At 38.0% G+C, this 17,036-nt stretch overlaps 1 protein-coding gene across 3 annotated transcripts in view; it reads left to right on the top strand.

Annotated features, from left to right (window-relative positions):
* LOC106956962 (neural cell adhesion molecule L1-like protein) overlaps positions 1-17,036 on the top strand; it is a 53,204-nt gene that overhangs the window by 34,553 nt on the left and 1,615 nt on the right. For 2 of the 3 annotated variants that reach the window (XM_015048104.1, XM_015048103.1), the window contains 7 exons: positions 12,420-12,528; positions 12,676-12,866; positions 14,102-14,224; positions 15,194-15,364; positions 15,564-15,587; positions 15,665-15,776; positions 15,853-16,034. In XM_015048104.1, the coding sequence (XP_014903590.1) occupies positions 12,420-12,528; positions 12,676-12,866; positions 14,102-14,224; positions 15,194-15,364; positions 15,564-15,587; positions 15,665-15,776; positions 15,853-16,034 (912 nt within the window). The remainder of the gene's footprint in view (positions 1-12,419; positions 12,529-12,675; positions 12,867-14,101; positions 14,225-15,193; positions 15,365-15,563; positions 15,588-15,664; positions 15,777-15,852; positions 16,035-17,036) is intronic. The other variant, XM_015048106.1, reaches the window with a different exon arrangement.

Raw genomic sequence — 17,036 nt, 5'->3', positions numbered from 1 at the left:
CATCAGTATTAATGCTGTAAATTTGATAACACTAAAAAACTTAAATGGTTTACTTCACAATAATGTAAGAACCTCGATGTCCACTGACAAAACTTGGACTATGCTACATAAACAATACAAGCCCGACCTAAACAAGGTTGACCCACTTAAATGAACACAACATGAACTGAACATGAGTACACTCAGACAAAATCATAGCGAAAAATATGACACAACACCAACAAAGCAAATTTAGACACTCACCAGAATGGAAATGTCTGGAGCAAATTGTAGGTATCTGGGGATGTTGGAGAACGTAATATCAGGACGTCTCATCGCTGATACCCAGGACATTCGTTTTCTAAGCTAGCTTAAATAGTGAAACGAAAGTCCGTTTTCCATCTTTTTACCATTTCAGTCGTGTGATCAGACATTACATTCAATAATGCAGCAAGTTCGTACCATAGCTAAATTATTTTAAATAACTTGGTTTAAAAAAATCTGCGAGAATGTTGTTTTTGTCGGTTATGTTTATGGACCCCAAAGATGGCGCTGATATCCCTCCGTCTACAGCAGTGACGTCGAGAAGGACCTCGCTGCAGCAAATAGAAAGGGGCGGGGACGACCACTGTCAGTCTCTTACCTTATTTGGAAATTGGGCCATTGCAATCCGGAAGTGAAGGGGGCGCTATTTCCTATACTTCCGTTTTTATTTTCTTTTGAAATCTGTTATATATTTTCACCTTTAGGAAGGAGNTAAAGTGATCTCTGGCCTTGGGCAGTCATTTTTTGTTTGTCCAAGTCACAAGAGAACCCTGCCACAGGTGTCATCAGAACTAGTGTGATGATGATTTTGACCAGGCATTCTTTCCCCTGTATGTTAGAAGTAGAAAAAAAAATCAGTAATTTCATTAAATCAGTTGATGCTGGTATTAACTATGAAGTGTGGTTTAAGTGTGGACTTAAGGGAGACAAACTACCTTAAAAGCTATCCATCCATACATTATCTAACACACTTATCCTTGCAGGGTGGTTAAGTGGGCTTCACTTATACAGGTCACCAGTTCATCACAGGGCCCTGAAAGCTAACAATGAACAAAATGTATGAAAGAGAAATGACAAATTAACAAGTGGAATAAATTATGTCTAATTATCTTCAAATAAAAACATATTTAATAAGCACTTTGTAGTATTGGAAACAAACCAGTTTTTGCTGTTAAAAATGTAGCCAGGGGGCTTCCGCTTCCGGTATGCCTGAGTAAAGCAAGTACACCTCTCTGCAGCAAACAGAAAGGGGCGGGGACGGACCACTGTCAGTCTCTTACCTTATTTGGAAATGGGGCCATTCCAATCCGGAAGTGAAGGGGGTGCTATTTCCTATACTTCCTTTTTTATTTTCTTTTGAAATCTGTGACATATTTTCACCTTTAGGAAGGAGTTTCACTCTCAGAATGTATTTGAACTTCTCTCTTTTATTTACTTCACGGCAGCTCACAGTTTTTAGCAAATTCTGTAGCTTTCGGTGTACTTCTAAATCTGCTCCTTAGTCACATCTTTTTGGGCCTGCTACTGCCTCTAGTGGCGTGGGGGTGGTAACACAACCAATATAATTACATTACTAAATCAGAATACCACAAAGTCTTTATTATTTACTATTAATTCTGGCATTACTGGCACCGTAAAAGATAAATTCCCTCACAAAAGAACATACCTTTTCATTTTCTTAAGGAAGTAGAGCTCATTAAATGAGATAAACAAGAACTGAAAGTGATTTCAGTTTCATTTGATGGCCAATCTGTTGAAACTGTGGCAAATTTTAAATACCTCGTCATTCTGAAACCAAAAACAACTCCGTCTCAACTGTTTGCTGAAAGAACATGGAGGATGGCAGGAATACTTTAGCAGGGAGCATCCATCCTCATTTTTCATCAGCTTGGACCTCTGAGCTCATGAAGGCGTTACTGTGTTCCTCTGGCAACTAAGAACATCTATTAGATGTAATTTATTGACAGTGCAATAATTATTCTTAACCAAACTAAATAATATTTACCTATAGCGTGCTAAGTATTTGGCTTTATTCACAAATTCTTGATAATCATATCAATCAATCATATTTTTATTCCAGACACTAAAAAGGTCCATAGAAAAAAGGTAAAAACAAGCAAAATAAGAGAAAAATACAAATAAACATAGCATATTATTCACCGAGTCACAAATAAATTGACACCAATGATTCCATGATCTTGAAGAGAATCTCACAGTACTAAAAGCAAGATTTACTAAAATTGCAATTATATTATTGCATGACGCAGATAATCTACACATGTTATACATAAGATTCCTGAGCACAGCTACACATGTGGAAACGGCATTATGTACAAATATAGGGCTAGCACTACTCCATCTAGGCACTTTGAGTAGTAGCTTCATGCCATCATTGTAGGACACATAAAGTTTCTGCAGGTTACTTTTTTTGTATCGTCGCCACAGATGGGCCATGTAATAATGTGATTCATGAATATGATTTATCGTTTTAGAGTCAAAGGAAAATTTCCTCATTGATAGATTAGTTTCATCTTATTTTTTATATATATATAAGACTCACCAATAAAAAGTCTCAATAATATACATGGCACTGTAAAAACCAAAAAATTAATTTTTGCTTATATCTGTTTAACAACCCTGGTTGTAATAACCTGGATTGTTATTCTTCTGTAATTCATTTGTTTGTTATTGACTTTTGCTCAATTAAATTTCTTACGTATACATTGCAAATGGTATTTTTATTATAGTTGATCATGTCGTTTTTCATGTCTCCTTATTTCTTTTGTTCTTCCTATAATTGATGGAGATATATAGAAATTATTTATAATGTATAAAGGTATTGTTTGTCATTTAATTAGCTCTACATCCTTAAGAAAATAAAAAATGTTGTTTTATAATGCCAGTATTGCCAGAATTAATAGTAAATAATAAAGACTTTGTGGTATTCTGATTTAGTAATGTAATTATATTGGTTGTGTTACCACCCCCACGCCACTAGAGGCAGTAGCAGGCCCGAAAATATTTTTTTTTATTTTTTTTTATTAAATGATAAACAGTATACAAAGACTCGTAGAGGTACAAAGAACATTGCAGCCTAGTTACATAAAAGAATAAACAAGACGTGGGGCTAAAAAATAAAGATAATGACATTAAGGCAAAAGAAATAAAAGGCAAGAGAAATTAAAACAAAAGAAGAGCAGAGATACTTGCGGTTACTTTTTTTTGCATAAACAGACTTCAAAAGTTTCAATGAGGTGAAATACAATTTAAATTGGTTAAGAAAGAAAACAAAACCAGGTTAGAACCTCTCCATTTACAGCAGTGTATATATTTAACAAGCAAAAAAACAATTTTGACCATATCAGATATTTTACTATCAAGACCATCAACATAGTATAAAACATGGCTGATGTTAATCTCAGGAATGTTATCAATTTTAAGGGACAGCCACCTTTTAATATCACCCCATAGTTTAGAGGAAAAGGGACAAGAAAGAAATAGGTGATTAAGTGATTCTTCTGGACATTCACAAAAGGCACAGCATGTTAAATCAAATTTAAATCTTTTATGCAAAAATTTTGCCACTGGGTAAATATAATGCGAGATTAGTCAGGGTCCACTCTTCGGTTATCGATCAGGGCGAAGCCTTCCTTCAGGTATGCGCGTTTGCCTCTGCTCCTGGCTTCCTGAACCAGGGGCCACAGCTTTGCCCGGGCTAGTCTGTCCTCCTTAGAGAAGTCCTCCTTGAAGCTGATGTGCTTTTCTTTGCAGACTTTAGCATCTTTGGATTTCTTCCAGACCTCATCCCGCATGGTTCGCATTCCGAACTGAATGATGACGGCTCTAGGACGGTTGTTATCCGACAAGGAACCAGCTTTTTTTCCCAATCAGTGAACGGTGTCAACTGTGTCATGCAGCCGCTCCACGGAGACAGGAATGATCCTAGTAAGGATCCCGATGATGGATTCCCGAAGGTTTTCATCGTCTTTCTCGGGCAGTCTGGTCACTCTTAGGTTCCAGCGCCTCTTGTACCGAGCATGGTCATCACAGGAAATCCTCAACGCTGTGTTTTCTTTTTTGAGGCGGTCAACTGTAACTTGTAGATCTGATATGGCCTTCTTGTTTGCATCAATGGCAATAGTGTTAGCTTCAACACGTTTATCGATGCTTTTCAGAATTTCAGTCTGGTTGTCGATCTTATTGCTAAGTTCTTCTAACACACGAAGAATGGCGTTAGCTGTGTCATCCTTACATTCAGGCTCATGCAGCTTCATCTTCTTCTTGTTTTTGTTCTTAATAGGCGTGTGATCCCAGTTCACTTTCTGTTCTTTACAAGAAGGCTCAGAAGTGGCCCCGACCATCTCAATTTCTTCAATAATGTCTTCATCACAAGCCTCTAGAAGAGCGGACCGATTGTAATCGTGTTCAGACATGCTAGTTTCCGAACCTTAGCACCGAGACATCAAAAGAACAACAAAAAAACCTAAAAAAGTCACAAAAAATTGTTAGAAGGAAATAAAAAACCTAAAAAAATTTTGACAACGGGGCTAAAGCACCAAAATGAATGATAAATCAAGGCTAAACAGTAACTACAAGCCACAGCCTGCAAAATCAACACCTCTCACTCCGCCATCTTAGGACCTCCTCAGGCCCGAAAAGATGCGACTAAAGAGCGGATTTAGAAGTACACCGAAAGCTACAGAATTAGCTAAAAACTGTGAGCTGCCGTGAAGTAAATAAAAGAGAGAAGTTCAAATACATTCTGAGAGTGAAACTCCTTCCTAAAGGTGACAATATATCACAGATTTCAAAAGAAAATAAAAACGGAAGTATAGGAAATGGCGACCCCTTCACTTCCGGATTGCAATGGCCCCATTTCCAAATAAGGTAAGAAACTGACAGTGGTCCGTCCCCGCCCCTTTCTGTTTGCTGCAGCGAGGTCCTCGAGTAAAGACGCTTGCAGACTGCGCTCTGACTGAAATAACTCTTAATTTGCCTGCTGTAAGAATATAAATCCACCTATATATCCAGAAAACACTATTATAATGACTTCGTCACAGAAGACTACAAGAAGAGAACCGAGGATGGGGAAAGGCGATGATACGAAGATGACACAAAAACAGCTAATGCTAAATGCTAGCTTAGCTCAGAACGACACCGGGAGTGAAATGTTAATGCTAACAGAGCTCCGCAAATTTCGAGAAGAGTCTGGAGTTGCTCAACAAGACATTTTAGAGTCTCAAACTCGGATGGAGGCGTCAATTGGAGAAATAAAAGAGAATTGACACACTGGAGGAGAGACTGAACACAGCGGAAGAGAGAGTAACACAGAGGATCGAGGCATACAGCAAGAAAGGGTGTTGGCTTACTTACTCAAAAAAGATGCCAGATTAACTGCTAAATTGGATGATATAGAGAACAGGATGCGCAGGAACAATATAAGAGTGTATGGGATAAAAGAAGACTCAGAAGGAAAAGAGATGATCCTGTTTATTACAGATTTTTTAAAATCTGCGCTGAAGCTGCCTGAAGGCACGGACATTTGCATTGAGAGAGCTCACAGAGTTACAGCTCCGAAGCCGAAACCAGCAACACCACCGAGATCCATAATAGTTCGCTTTTTGGATTTCAACGTTAAACAGATGGTACTACAGCATGCGTGGAAGCAACGGGACGTGGAGTTTCGGGGGAACAAAGTTTATTTTGACCAGGACTACTCCACCGAAGTGCAGAGAAAAAGAAAACAAGTGCCTTAAGTGACTAAAAACCTGAAGGAGCGCATCATCAAGGCACAATCACCATATCCGGCTCAACTTAGACTGTTTTTGGATAAGGGTGTCAAGACCTTCTCCTCTTTACGGGAGGCCCAATCCACTCTGAAGGAACTCGGGATCCCTGTAGAGGTGGATGAGCGGGACATTTTGGAGAGAGAATTGCTACGCAACAATTGGCAGACCCGGGGGAGACGTGAGAAGGCTGATCCGAGTCTGGACATCAGGGCCATATTAAACTCGGTGGATCAACACAAGGAGGGTTGAGATGGTAATGTTTACCTGGCTCTGCCCCAGTTTAGCCGTTATTGTAACCAAAGGTGGAACATCTAAGAATATAAATAAGGACATGCAGGTATAATATATATTAATATTTCTAGACTATCGGTTGGCGTGTACGCAGTGAGTGCTTTATTTTATTTTATTTTTTTCCTTTTTTAACTGGGCATTTAGCGCAGCAGAATAGGAGACACTGTGTACTCCACCCAGGGAGATCACCCTCCCTGTCCATTTTACATCAGGAGTGTGCTGCCTGTGTTTTCCAAGAGGGCAGCACATGGAATAATTGTAAGTTCTATGAAGATGATCTGATTTCTTGTTCATTTTGTTCATTGTTTCTTGGCGAGTTGATTTTGATTGTTAAATATATTTGCACAGATATCAACATACTATTGAAGGGAAGTAAAATATTTTTTGTTTTCACATAATTATGACGACTTTGAAAATTGTTACAATATTAATGGAGTAAATCACGTTATCAAAAGGAAAAAAATCCTAACACAATTAAAAAGGTTGAATTGTACAATTGGGCTTTTGCAAGAAACTCATTTAAATGAGACAGAACATGCTAAATTAAAGAGAGAGTTGGTGGGACAGATATTTAGTGCATCCTATGAAAACTATAAAAAAAGGGGAGTGGCAATACTATGTCATAAATCTTTATGCTTTGTAGCAAGGATAAAGAAGGCCGCTGGATAATGGTTGTTGGTCCGGTTGGAGAAACCACTCTAACAATTATGAATGTTTACGCCCCAAATGAGGATAATCCAGGTTTTTTTAAAGAGCTAGCCCAAATTTTAGTGGGATATTCAAAAGGAATGATTGTTTTAGGTGGAGACTTTAATTGTGTCTTGAACCATTACATGGACAAATTTCCATTAGAACAAAAATATCAATTATCAAAAACAAAGGTGCTGAAGAATCTACTAGAGGAGATGGGGCTTGTTGAAATATGGCGTGCAAAACACCCAAAGGTCAGATATTATACTCACTTCTCAAAGGTTCACAAGAGCCATTCCAGAATAGACTTCTTTTGCGCACAAAAGACTTTAAGCATGATTTAAAAATATATGAAAGCTCCTCAATCTATATCTAGGGCTTTAAAAATATTGGATATAATAGACTTTTTACCAGGGCAACAAGATTCAGGATTTTGAATCTGGCAAAACAAGAATTTAATTTTTAGTGATGGCTTGTTTGAAGGGGAGATTCTGAAATCATTTAGTCAGATTAAGGAGAAGTATGGGTTGACTACATCTGATTTTTACAGATATTTGCAGTTGAGAAGTTACCTGATGTCACATACTGAACGGTCTCTTCTTAAATCATGACCTACTGATTTATAATTATTCTTCATTAAGATCACCAAAGAATAAAACTGTGTAAAATTTATACAAATGTTTGCAGTCATGTCTGTCGGAGGGGCCTTCTGGGATAAAGGAAAGGTGGGAACTAGAAATGAATGTTGTGATTGAAGATGAAGAGTGGGAACAAGTGTGTGTAAATGGACATAAACTGACTAACAGCCCAACATGGAAAGAATTTTATTGGAAAATAATCGTCAGATATTTCAAAACACCTTGTATGATTTCAAAATTTGATCAGGCTAAATCAGATTTGTGCTGGAGACAGTGTGGACTAATTGGAAATCACACGTATATCTTTTGGAATTGTCCAAAGTTTAAAAAGTTCTGGGAGGGAATTAGAGAGGAAATTTCAAATATTTTACACATTTATATTGAATGGAACCCATTGTCTTTGTTCTGGGAGTACCCCCAAGTAATTTAAGTAAAGAAAAACGGTCCTTGTTTGGAATCCTTGTACTCGTAGCCCAAAAAATAACAGTATGTTGGTATAAAACTTTACCCCCTACTATAAATCAATTGAAAGAGAGAGTAGTGAATGTTTATACAATGGAGAAAATAACAGCAAAGCTAAACATGTCCACTGATTTATATAAGAAAAGGTGGAACCTTTTGATGACATATTTGCAATTAACATTGTAGCAAGTAAGATAAGTGTAAACACAGGTATACACTTTATAGGTATATTTAACATATGTCTCTGTTAAGATGCAGGCAAAAGTTACTTGAGGAAGATTTTCCCTTTATTTCATATTTCATGTTTGTAATCCATTTGTAACCTGTTTTATATTCCACTGAGCGGTGGAGGAAAAAGCTCCTTGGAACTTCAGCTTGCCGAATCGTTTGGATGTTATTGTTCAACTGATTTGTTTGGTTGTACTGGAAATTGATTGAAGCTTCTTCCATGTAAGGATTGTGGAGGCCACTGTGCTCTTAGGAACCTCAAGTGCTCCAGAAATTCTTCTGTAACCTTGGCCAGATTTGTGCCTTGCCACAATTTTGTCTCTGAGCTTGTTGGGCAGTTTCTTCCACTTCATTATTCTTATTTGCTCTGACCTGCAGTGTGAGCTGTGAGGTCTTATGTAGACAGGTGTGTGCCTTTCATAATCAAGTCCAATCAGTTTAATTAAAACAGCTGGACTCCAATGAAGGAGCTACAACAATTTCAAGGAGCATCAGAAAAAATGTAAAGCATGTGAGTTAAATATGAGGTCACAGCAAAGGGTCTGAATACTTATGACCATATTATGTTTAGTGATGTATTTTCCAAATAACTTTATATTTGGAGAAAATTACAACTGATCACCTGTCCACTAAAGATGTCATGCATCAGTGGCAATATTTTAACAGGTATTGATATCAATATTCTGACTGTAGATCTACAATATACACCATTTCCAGCAAGTATTTTGACTATAAATAAATTGACATATTTTAGTTCTTAACTTGAAGTTCATTGTTGTCATTAAGTAATAAAGTTTCATACTTGACTGGCCAATGGCTGGCCATACAGAGAAGTAGTGACAGTGGAGATGAAGACGATAAGGAATCTGATCACCAGTGGTGGAAAGTAACGAAGTACAAGTACTTCGTTACTGTACTTAAGTACAATTTTCGTGTATCTGTACTTAAGTAGATTTAATAATGGATACTTTCTACTTTTACTCCACTACATTTTACAGTAAGTATCTGTACTTCACTACATTTCTACAAAACTGTCGCATTACTCGTTACATCCAAGTTGCATTGCTCTTTTTTCCATTAAAATGTGAAGTTCAGGGACTTAAGGTGGCGCCGTAAAATCCAAGCAATAAGGTGACTTGCGTATTTGTTGTCACCCATCGCCTCCCCCTTTACTCGCACGCGGAGCTCCAAGAAATGTGCAGTGGTTTCCTCTGAGCGGGAGAAAATGTCTGTCTATTACGATTTATGCAGCGGAATAGAATTCCGCTGCATAAATCGACATGCAAATACAGCAGCGCTTCGCTTTCACAGACGTTGGGAACTTCGTCCAACTTTTAGCGTAATTTGGAAGGAAAGCTTAAAGAAAGGTAAGCTATGTGGACGTGCTGCTAGCAAAGCTAGCTGTACAGAGACACATGTTGCATCTGCGATGAAAAAACGTTGTCACTCATGCGCTGAATTATTGTGTGGAGGTGTTGACTGAGGTGTCGCATATATGGGACAACGCTGTGACCAAAGTCTACATTGATATGACATTCAGGAACGATCCGATTCTTCTGGACGGATCTTTACTAAGGTTGATAGGACTGAAGCCTCACTGAGAGCCGTTCTTTGTTCTTGTAATGCTCTGCGTACACTGCAGTAGCCATTTTCTTTATGTAAAGCACTTTGAAATGCCTTGCTGCTGAAATGTGCTATACAAATAAAATTTGATTGATTGATGCATAGAATCAAATATCTAAGTCTAAACTATGTTACAGAGTAAACACAATGAAAACATGCTTGATCTGTGGCATTGTTCATTAAAATGGTACATTACAGATGTATTAAAATTAAATACAATCAGTTCANAAACTGTAGCAAATTTTAAATACCTCGAGTCATTCTGAAACCAAAAACAACTCTGTCTCAACTGTTTGCTGAAAGAACATGGAAGATGGGAGAAATACTTTAGCAGGGAGCATCCATCCTCATTTTTCATCAGTTTGGACCTCTGAGCTCATGAAGGTGTTACTGTGTTCCTCTGGCAACTAAGAACATCTATTAGACGTCATTTATTGACAGTGCAATAATTATTCTTAACCAAGCTAAATAATATTTATCTATAGCGTGCTAAGTATTTTGCTCTATTCACAAATTGTTGATAATCAATCATATCAATCAATCATATCTTTATTCCAGACACTAAAAAGGTCCATAGAAAAAAGGTAAAAACAAGCAAAATAAGAGAAAAATAAAAATAAATATGACATAATATTATTCACCGAGTCACAAATAAATGATGACGCCAATGATTCTATAATCTTGACAAGAGTCTCACTGTACTAAAAGCAGGATTTACTAAAATTGCAATTATATTATTGCATGACACAGATAATCTACACATGCATTTATACATAAGATTCCTGAGCAGAGCTGCACATGTGGAAACAGCATTATGTACAAATATAGGGCTAGCACTACTCCATCTAGGCACTTTGAGTAGTAGCCTCATGCCATCGTTGTATGACACATAAAGTTTCTGCAGGCTACTTTTTTTTGTATCGTTGCCACAGCTGGGCCGTGTAATAATGTGATTCATGAATATGATTTATCGTTTTAGAGTCAAAGCAAAATTTCCACGTTGATAGATTTAATAGTTTCATCTTATTTTTTTATATACCTAAGACTCTACAATAAAAAGTCTCAATAATATACATGGCACTGTAAAAACCAAAAAAATTATTTTTGCTTATATCTGTTTAACAACCCTGGTTGTAACAACCTGAATTATTATTATTATGTACCTAATTCATTTGTTTGTTATTGACTTTTGCTCAATTAAATTTCTTCTGTATAAATTGCGAATGGTATTTTTATTATAGTTGATCATGTTGTTTTTCATGTCTCCTTATTTCTTTTGTTCTTCCTATAATTGATGGAGATATATAGAAATTATTTATAATGTATAAAGGTATTGTCATTTAATTAGCTCTATATCCTTAAGAAAATGAAAAAATATGTTGTTTTATAATGCCAGTAATACCAGAATTAATAGTTAATAATAAAGACTTTGTGGTATTCTGATTTAGTAATGTAATTATATTAGTTGTGTTACCATCCCCACGCCACTAGAGGCAGTAGCAGGCCCGAAAAGATGCGACTAAGGAGCAGATTTAGAAGTACACCGAAAGCTACAGAATTTGCTAAAAACTGTGAGCTACCGTGAAGTAAATAAAAGAGAGAAGTTTAAATACATTCTGAGAGTGAAACTCCCCCCTAAAGGTGAAAATATATCACAGATTTCAAAAGAAAATAAAAACGGAAGTATAGGAAATAGCGCCCCTTTCACTTCCGGATTGCAATGGCCCCATTTACAAATAAGGTAAGAGACCGACAGTGGTCCGTCCCCGCCACTTTCTGTTTGCTGCAGCGAGGCGTACTGGGTGACGTCACGTTCCAAAGCTCTATCCACCTTATTCCTATGCCCCATGATACTTTGCGTGAATTATGAGCGCGATTGGGAGACTTATTTGACTCTTGTATAATTTATGGTACTGAGAGCCTTACTGTTACATGTTGTTTAACTGGTTGCAGGTTTTTCAGTTGTTCTTTTGACTGAGTCGCTGCTGTATTGTGCCTGCAAGTATGATGCATGTTCACATTAATTAGGTGAATTTATTACCAGATAATTTTTTAATTTTGCCAGATCACATAGTGTCATTTATAACTAACACAAAAAATAAATAGTCAATCCAGGCAATCGGCAAAGATCGGCCTCATTGGTGATCGATATCAAAATTGGCAGCATCCCTAGTAATGATAATAGCAATAATAAAAATATACTAATGGAAAATACTGTGCAGTTTTTGCAAATAAAAATATAGGATTTGCGAGACAGATCACATTTCCAAAAATGTACATAATGTGCATCTGCATTGAACATTAAAGACCGTTTACAACATGCTGTAGCATCGCCAAACTGGGCACCTGTCAGTCTGTGTCATATATGTGCATTCATCATCTGCATTTAATGCTTTTTAATATACTAATAGAAAGACATACATGTTAGTGTACTGCTTCCCAACCTGTGTGTTCAAATGCCTCAGATTATACCAAGTTAAATGACCTGGCCTTTTTACTTAGATGCAGATGAAACACAATGCCTCTGTTGCAGAGAGTTTCCTCTGAACAGCAGGACAGGTGTTGAGTTTTGTTTGATGAACCAGGTTTGGAAGCAGCGCTGTAGCAGATAAAACGTTCTTTGATGGGATGAAGGTCTTTGATTCCCATGTGTGCTCTACTGTTCGCTTCCCAGTTGAGCAGCTGCCCACCATCACAGATCAGGCTCCCAGTTCCCTCATCGCCTTTCCTTTCGACGAGAGCTTCGCCATGACGTGTGAGGCTAAAGGGAATCCTGAACCAAAGTGAGTAAGCGACTCTTCCAAAGCTTTTCACATAAGAGCAGGGAAGAACACACCATCACATTGCAAACAACCACAGCTCACCATCAGTGTGTTGCGTTCCAGGGTTCCCGGTTTGGGCTTTGACACTTTCATGCTTCCTTTATGCAGATTCCAGTGGAAAAAAAACGGGGAAGATTTTGACCCTTATCTAGATCCTCGGCTGATGAAAGAGGAGAATTCTGGGACTTTTGTGATCCCCAACAATGGGAACCTCACAGAGTACCAGGGAACCTACTGCTGTTACGCTTCAAACAAACTGGGGACGGCCATATCCAAGGAGATTGAGTTCATCGTACCCAGTGAGCAACATTTGTGTTCGTGTCTGCGTGTGTGTGTGTGTGTGTGTGTGTGTGTGTGTGTGTGTGCGCGTGCGTGCGAGCTGCATGTGTGTGTGTGCGTTTTGTGTTTATATGGGGTGCCATGTTACAATGTTCTGGAAATGATTCCAAACCTAATTTGGAGGAAATCGGGTCCCATTTATTGGCGCACCCCTACTAGAAAGGGATTTATAGTGTTCCATTGTATACTTAATTTACAAAACACGGTTCCTTGCAAAAATATTCACACGCTTTTGATCTTTTTTTCTTACATTTTCTTATGTTACAACCATAAAATTCTATGTATTTTGTTGGGATTTTATGTAAAAAAGGAGTAATGTGTCTTTTTTAAGTGGAAGAAAAGTGATGGTTTTCATCAATTTATGCAAATTAAAATTTTAAGTGCTTGGTTTGAGGATCTCCTACTAGCCCAGCAGTGTATAGGGACATGTCTCTACTAGCTTTGGGCATATGGATACTGATATTTTTGACTATCTTTTTTTGTCCCAAGCTCTAAGCCAGGATTTACAATGCCTTTTCAGTATATCTCTGGTATGTTTGTTTACTTTGTTGTAATATCCCAGTTTTACATCTTCTACTCCCATTAACAGATTTTTCTTCCTGTTTTTAGGAAGTATCCTGGTGAAAAGCATCCTCACCACCATGCTTCATTATGGTGGCTGTGTAGTCCCTGACCTTTCTGCTGTGTTCTGTAGTTTTCATGCTGGTTGGTTCACCAATGAACCTCTGAGACCAGAAACCACAGCTGGATTTTTCCTGAGGATCAGTTACACACAGGTGGACTCTGATCACTCATTAGACCTGTTACCAAGGCAAATGGGTGAAATAGATTTTACTTAGGGGATACCAGAGGAAAATGGTGGTTGATTACAAATGGACACCACAATGTTGGATTTGTGGTTATGAAAACAACAACAACAACAAAAAAACATAGTGCATAATTGTTTCAACGTCACAGTGCTTTTTTGTTGACCAGTCACATAAAATGTTAATAAAATACATCAAGTTTGTAATTGTTATGTGACAAAATGTGAAAATGTGTTACATAGAAGTACAGTTCTTGCAATACGGGTCTCTGTTTGATTTTCAGAATGATCTTACTGCCCTCTTCTGAAACAGAAACAGAACTGCGGTGCGATTTCAATTCATTTCCTCCACCAACTCATCAGTTTGTTCTGCTGTGTTTTTTCCTCCAGACGTTCCAAAATTCCCTAAAGAGAAGCTGGACCCTGTGGAGGTGGAAGAGGGCCAGCCTTTCATTCTGAAATGTGACCCACCCACCGGCATCCCGCCCCTGCAGATCTACTGGATGACTATTAGTAAGTGACACCTAATTTCTTTCTCCGTCTTCTGTATTAATAGATCAAAATGTGCGGTGAATATTTTACCCTCTGAATCACGTTATGAGAGGTATATATAGGCTTTAAAACAGCCCTAAGCTGCAGTAATCCATTTAAGCATCTCTGATTTGAATATGTGTCAGTACTCACAGTCTCAAACATTTGACTTTAAATCCAATTTTAGAGCTTCACATTGCCAAAGGCAGTAAATGTGTCAGGAGAAATTCTGCCAAAAAAAGAAAAAAACAAAACATTTTAACACACCACATGTGAAAGTAGCATAAAGTGATTTTCGCTTACTATTTTAAATACATATTATGTAAAAGAAAATTATGAATATACCTCATGTTATGATGTTATTCCCTCATCAAAACATACCTGAAGTACTGCCTTAATTCTTCCATGTTTGAGAAATCCTTTAATCTTCATGGCAACCATTGAGCCTTGCAAAACCCCTGTGTGGACCTAGCACCGTCTTCAAGGTAGAAGCTCCTCCTCCTGCAGTTTCCAAAATCCCACCTCACAGAGCAACTTCACCCACTCAGCTCCTTCAGACTAGCCAGAGACAATTAGCAAACACCTGTTGTAAATGCACATCAGCTGAGCTCATAATAGGAGCTACGTCTCAGTGAAATGCTGGTAAAAACATTGTTAAAGCGTTAATAGAGGAGCTATTTTGTGATGACTTCCTGAAGGCGGAGTTTCAGAAAGAGCAGGAGTTTCTTAAAGAGACGGAGGCCCAATTTCAAGACGTCAAATTATGAATTTCTTTTAATTTATATGTGATATATGTAACATTTCTATAAAAACTTCTATAAAGACTGAAGGTAACAGTTACTTGACTGTGCTATAAAATGGCACTATATGCCTAAAATGATGCAGTAAGAAATTTCTTACACATTTCTTAGATGTGTAAGAGTTTTATTTCTGCTGCCTTGTCGGACTCAGACCTCCAGCACATTGAACAGGACGAGCGGGTGTCCACCGGCCTCAACGGAGACCTCTACTTCTCACACGCGGTGGAGAAAGACAGCCGGAGGGACTACTGCTGCTTCGCCGCCTTCCCCAGGATACGCACCATCGTTCAGAAGACCGCCATGTCTGTCAACGTCAAGACAAGTAGGTCGCCGAGCCACATGCTGTGACGTAAACTTTGATTCTTCATCTCCAACAATCACAAAAATCCATTTTGATGTCACTTTGTCTGATTTATTTGCATGTTTTTAGTTGCTTGGGTTATTTTTTTATCTTTTCATGATTCACCCACATTGTCCTCGTTGTGTGTGTGCGTTGGTGTGTCATCCAACTTCCATGTCAGGAGGAGGTGACAGGTCTGAGAGCGGTAAGTTAGAGGAGGGAATTTCGGTCTTTTTGTCTTTACAACTCTATGATATTGTCATATTCTCACTTGTTCACCAGCCAATGCAATCCTGGAGAGGAAACCCTCACTTCTGACGCCCTCTGGTGGCAGTTCAGAGAATCAGCTGGTCAAAGGAGAGGACTTGGAATTAGAGTGTATTCCGGAAGGAATGTGAGTAACACTGCATAAAGTGAGGGCATTTGAAAAGCAGTTTTATGTTTCAATTCGACTTCTGTTTTTTTTGCAGTCCAACTCCACAGGTGGAGTGGATAAAAATCGGTGATCAGCTTCCTGTTAAAGCAAAGCTGGATAATCACAGGAAGCTGCTGATCGTTCCCAGAGCCCAACAAGAGGACAGCGGGAGGTACATGTGCAGAGCAAATAACCCACTGGGAGAAGCTGTCCATTACTTTACAGTGACAGTTGAAGGTAAAAACAAAAGTCAATAATTAGGTTAAATAATTTTACCTTTCCTCATCAAATCTACAACATGTAGGTCTCCTTTGACCCTGCAGTGCTGTAGGCTAGGATTACAAACCTGTCCTGTCTTTCCTTAGGCCTAAATTATTGAATTAACATTCAGTAATTACCTTTCAAACTGTAATATTTACTAACAGTTATCTTTTAAGTATTTAAACTTTCTGTTTGCTACCCAAAAATATCCAGAAGGCTGCTTTATTGAAGTATGAATAAGCATTTATTAAAAAAAAGAAAAGAAAAGAGAAAAAGATTAATCAAAGTATTTTTTGGCGTAGTAATGGCTAATGGCTTTTGTCTTCTCATTTTTTAAATATTGCACTAAATATGGCTTGGAGGTGTGGTTTTTATTTTCTTGTTTAGCTCCCAGTGATACTCGTGTATTGCACAAAGAGGACAACATGAGAAAGAAACACCAATGTCACATCATTAACCTTTACTTTAAATCTACATCTATGTGGTTAAAACAGGTGCATGTTGATACAGAACCATGATCAGAGCTGGTTTCGGAACCTACAAAGTAAGCTAACATTCAGCTGGTTTAATGGTCCTTATTTCAAATTCACCTAAACTTTCTGACTCTGTTGGCTCTGGACCCTATGTCCAATTAGTAGTGGGGTGATCTTAGCCACTGATCTTATCTACTTCAGCGAAGGTCTAAAAGTCAGCCACTGTCCTCTTCTCTCTGCAGTGACAGAGGTTTGACTGTTAGCCCTGCCCTCCAGGTCATGTCTGCATGTTTGCAGTTAACAATATTCACCCCACTGTTACCAACTCTGAAACTTTCTTGCTATATTTAGCAACAATTCAGACAAAATAATCGGTATCAACCAAAATCTGAATCTGCAGCTCAGACTTTCGAAAGATCAATTATCAGCCAGAAAGGTGCAATCGGTGCACCCCCTAGTTGTGTGTTTATATTTGAGTCTAATGACCCTACATTGAGTAAAAAAA

Source organism: Poecilia latipinna, unplaced genomic scaffold (genome assembly GCF_001443285.1).
Source record: "Poecilia latipinna isolate Pla-1442-1.1 unplaced genomic scaffold, P_latipinna-1.0 Scaffold860, whole genome shotgun sequence".
Lineage (NCBI taxonomy): Eukaryota > Metazoa > Chordata > Actinopteri > Cyprinodontiformes > Poeciliidae > Poecilia > Poecilia latipinna.
The sequence above is the reverse complement of the archived record's forward strand: the minus strand, read 5'-3'. Positions and strand labels throughout refer to the sequence as shown.